General features: G+C 50.0%; 1 protein-coding gene across 1 annotated transcript; it reads right to left on the bottom strand.

The window, feature by feature from the left end:
- Window positions 1-801: 801 nt before the first annotated feature.
- LOC133895708 (patatin-like protein 2) lies at window positions 802-2878 on the bottom strand. Its single transcript, XM_062336198.1, has 4 exons — window positions 2528-2878; window positions 2069-2428; window positions 1793-1954; window positions 802-1523 (listed from the first exon to the last, which is right to left on the bottom strand). Exons 1-4 carry the CDS (start codon window positions 2747-2749, stop codon window positions 978-980), a joined length of 1290 nt encoding a protein of 429 aa, XP_062192182.1. The 5' UTR covers window positions 2750-2878; the 3' UTR covers window positions 802-977.
- Window positions 2879-4286: the final 1408 nt, after the last annotated feature.

Below are 4286 nucleotides of genomic sequence, written 5' to 3' on the forward strand. Positions count from 1 at the left end.
TAAACAACTACTGGCTGATTTTGTGCTTTGCTTCATGGCTACGATGGGTGGGCAGCACAATGTAGCAGAGCAGGGCAGAGCACCATGAGGGAGGCTGGGACGTGCAGCGCAGCGGGAGAAGCTCAGCGGGGAGAGCGAAGGGGAGTGAGAGGTTGAAGATCAACTCAGATCTGAACGAGGAGTCAAAACGGGTCACGAGAGGCAGTTTTGACAGAGTGCTTGAGAGGGGAAGCATGGAGCGAAATTGAGTGCTAAAACTGAAATCAGAAAAAAAAAATGGTACAAGAGCAAACGGTTCGGTTTCGGTGGTATGAAACAATGAACTAGAAGATGCATGGCTGAAGAAGTCATGCTTCTTGAGCATCTAGTTCGATGTTTGCTGAGGCGAGAAGACCAATAGAAACTCGTCTCAATAGTCGTTGGGTCCCGTGGGACGTGGGGGTTCTGACTAATATTCTCACAACGACCCATAATTCCGCCATGGATGCGTTGTTCCACACGATTTTTTGAACTGGATGACGATTGTTCTTAAATTCATTGATTTTTGCAAAGGACTAAGAAGCCATGTTGTTCGCCCGCATGGTTCCGTCTGGCCGTTGAATATTCTTCAGCGTCATAGTTGCAAGCGAATGGAAGTTCTGCTCATTTCTCTCTCAGTTTGTTAGGTTGTAAAATTACCTGCATAACTTAGCTTTCCTCCCTATTTTTACTTTAATCGTGGATCATTGGATGCTAGCGGATGGTTCACATTGCTCGCAAACACCGTAGAACTCCTAGCTAATATCTGTATATACTTTGAAGTACTGGTTATACCAGATAATATATCAGTATATCACGGTATCGCCAGCTTTTATTTTATGTATATTAACGTGGATACAAAGAACATGAACTAACGAATGAGTTACAAGCTTTGCTTATGCTAGCATATTTACTACACATAAATATTTGACACAAGCATCCGGCCGGCCCATCGATGTTTACTGTTTGGTGTTGCCTTTCTTCTGGAGCCTGGCCCGGCGCTCCTCCGACAGCATCTGGGCGAAACGGACCAACTCCTCCTCATTGGTGCCCCTTTGCAAGTCAGGCTCGTTCTTGCCGGTCTCGACGTTCACCTTGCACACCGGCTTCTTCAGCAGCCTCTTGCCGACGTCGACGAGCCGGTTCAAGTTTTCCTTGGTGGACACGTCGACGGACGCCGTGTCGCCCTTGAGCTCGTCGTCCTGGATCCGTAGGTACCCCTTGTCGCAGTGCAGCGCCTGGAAGAGCACGGAGGTGTGTATGTCGACGAGGTCGGCGCTGGCCTGGCTGAAGCTGTCGATCAGCGGCGTGGAGCCCTTGTTGTAGAGCCACCCCAGGATGCCCCACTTACCGGATTGCACGGCGTCGAACTTCTCCTCGATCTTGGCGGTGCCGGTGCCCAGCGATAGGACCATGAACTTGCCGTAGTCGGCCGGCTTGATCGGGAAGAAGTCCTTGTTGCCCAGGAGAATCTGCTTGCTCATGTGCGTCATCGCCAGCAGCGTCTGTAAAATTTGTCAAACAAAGAGCTCAGTCCATTAGCATCGATCACAATTCATAGAACAGAAGTTAATATTGTTTTCGTAGTGTATTTGTTCTACAAGTAAACTGAATTCAGTCTAGATTATTCAAAGGTTGCTGATTCAGTTGTGGTACTACGCCGTTCAATATACTGCACACTGACAGCCCATTTGCCTTGAATTATATATAGTTTTGTGTGTAGCTACGTGTTCTTTTGTTGTCGTTAGCACGTATGCGCATGGTCATCACTCACCGGATTGTTTGCGGCAACGCCACCGTCGATGAGGTTGAAGGGACGGGGCTTGCCGTCCTTGTCCGTGGTCTCGAACTGGTGCCCTGGGAGGTACGTCGGCGCGGCGGACGTGCTGATGCACACGTCCGACAGCAGCGCGTCCTTGGAGGGATCGCTCGTGGCCTGCGCAGAAAAAATTCGCACTCACGTAAGTACGGCGAAGGCGAGCATGCAATCGGCGAGCGTTAACGGCGTGTAAGCGCGCGTATCAATATATGTGTTTGTCCATGCACGTACGTCGTATCTGGAGAAGACGATGGGCTGGAGGAGCTTGATGTCGAAGGTTGGGATGACGATGTTCTTGAGCGCTTGGCTGACCCGCGTCTTGCCCAGGAGCTTTTGCACGATGGAGTGGAGGTATTTGCCATCGTACTTCGGCCCCGACATGCTCTTCAGCAAGCCCAGAGGCCCGCCTTTGACGGCGCGGAAGATCTTGGGGCAGTGCTCGAGGTAGAAGTTGTTGATGTCCTTGGCGGCGAAGAGCGGGCGGCCCTCCTCGTTGGGCGCCGTGAGCATGGCGGTGACCAGCCCCCCGGTGCTCGTCCCGGCGATCACGTCGAAGTAGTCCGCGATTCTTGCGTCCGGTCCATCAAGCGCCTGCAGACACAAGAACAACCCGTTAGAACATGACCTTAGAATCATGTCGCACCTCACACGCATGCATGCATGGAACATGCAAGCCGGACGGGTTCTCACCTGCAGCTTTTCTTCGAGGAAGCCGAGTATGGTGCCGGGGATGATCCCCCGCACGCCGCCGCCGTCGATGCTCAGCACGGTGACTATGTTCCCGTACGCGGGCGGCGGCGACTTGGGCGTGGACACCGAGGACGTCCCGCTGCTGAGCGCCTGCTGCACCGCCGGCTTCAGGGCCAGGCCGGACCCGTTGGTGCCGAGCTCCGGAACGTGCACGGGCGCCATGGACACAACCTCAATCACCAATTAACAATCTACCAACCAACAGCCTCGAGTGCTTCTAAACAAAGGCTCGGAAGAGAAGAGATGCTCTCGCTTTACAGAAGGCTCGTTTGTTTGCCTCTGGCTGTTGCACCTCGTGGTTCGATCGACGCACATGCACGCTATACTTATACTGCAGCAGCAGGGGTGAAAGAGCGAAACAACACGGAGTGATTCCATGCATGGACCTTCCTGCCTTCAAGAAAAGGTCGCACTCGTGCTGCTCCAAGAGATGGAACCGTACGTACCCAGGTGCGAGTCAAACAATTGAACTGATCAAGTAGCCGAGAGATTGAGCACGAAAGAACGGGACGAAACGAGCAACCTCCGAACCTGTCGCATGACGACGATCCGGTCATGGTCGCGCACGAGCGGAAAATATTCTATACAAAAACTGGGAAGTCCGGTCTGGTTCCACTTGGACGTTTTTTTTAGATTTTTCGAAAATTTATTTCATCAAATAAATAAAAATATCCTAGCCTCTTCATCAAAATATGAATTCGACCATTTATTACAAACATTACAGCTAAATGTATATTCCATCTATCCCATAAGCCACCAAAACCAAGCAAAGATAGGAAATTTAACAAATACACACCACTCGACGGTGCCACTTGCCGGAGGCTGTAGAGCCACGCACGCGGGCGCAGGTAATTTGGCGCCGCGCCGAGGCAGCGACCGCGCGGGTCGCCGCAAGGTTGGCCAGTGGTGGGTGGTTAGCCGCCGCCGCCGCCGCGACCACCGGTATAGATGGACGGTCGTATGCGTACGTAGACGGTACACGTTACATGTATACCGTATTCCTAGTGGCGACACCAAATTGAATTCTACGCCACGAAACGGGGTGAAAAAACCTCGTGTACGTTTCGGCGGAGCAACGAAACGCGGTGCACACAGTAGTACGTACGTACGTAGTGGCTTCGTTTTTCCTGTGGATGAATGGAGACGAAATGGTAGTGGTTGTTTCAGATGGCAGTGTAATTCACCGTGTTTTCCCACCCGTTTGAGAAGAACTTTCCTGGACTGGTGTAGTGGTGTACCGTTGCAAATCAAAGCTGACCAGCAGCGCCTCGATCTGTTTGGTTGTTTCTGTCGTGCAATTGAGGATACAGTTTTGAGTTCTGACCGTTGATTTTTCTTTTGGTCATAGCTAGCTGTTGATGTGTTGTCGCGACTACTCGATCAAGTAACTGGATGCCAACCCAAAGAAGAAAGAAAGAACCGGAAGAGAAATAACTCAAGTGTTAATGAAGTACGAGTTAGTACAGTCTATGCATGAACAGTTAGATCAAATTAAACTTAGCCAACGCTAATAGTGTAACTAGCTTCGTTACAATATTTTATTACGATAATATTTGAGTAACATTAGTTTTTTTTAGCTTTTTTATGAGATTAATATCATTTAGTAACAAAATGCATAAAATAAGATATAAAAATTATATTAGTAGAAAAAAATTATTTATGCTCTAAACGTGTACTTGAACCATTTACGTTTTGATCA

The sequence above is a fragment of the Phragmites australis genome, chromosome 16 (genome assembly GCF_958298935.1).
Source record: "Phragmites australis chromosome 16, lpPhrAust1.1, whole genome shotgun sequence".
Lineage (NCBI taxonomy): Eukaryota > Viridiplantae > Streptophyta > Magnoliopsida > Poales > Poaceae > Phragmites > Phragmites australis.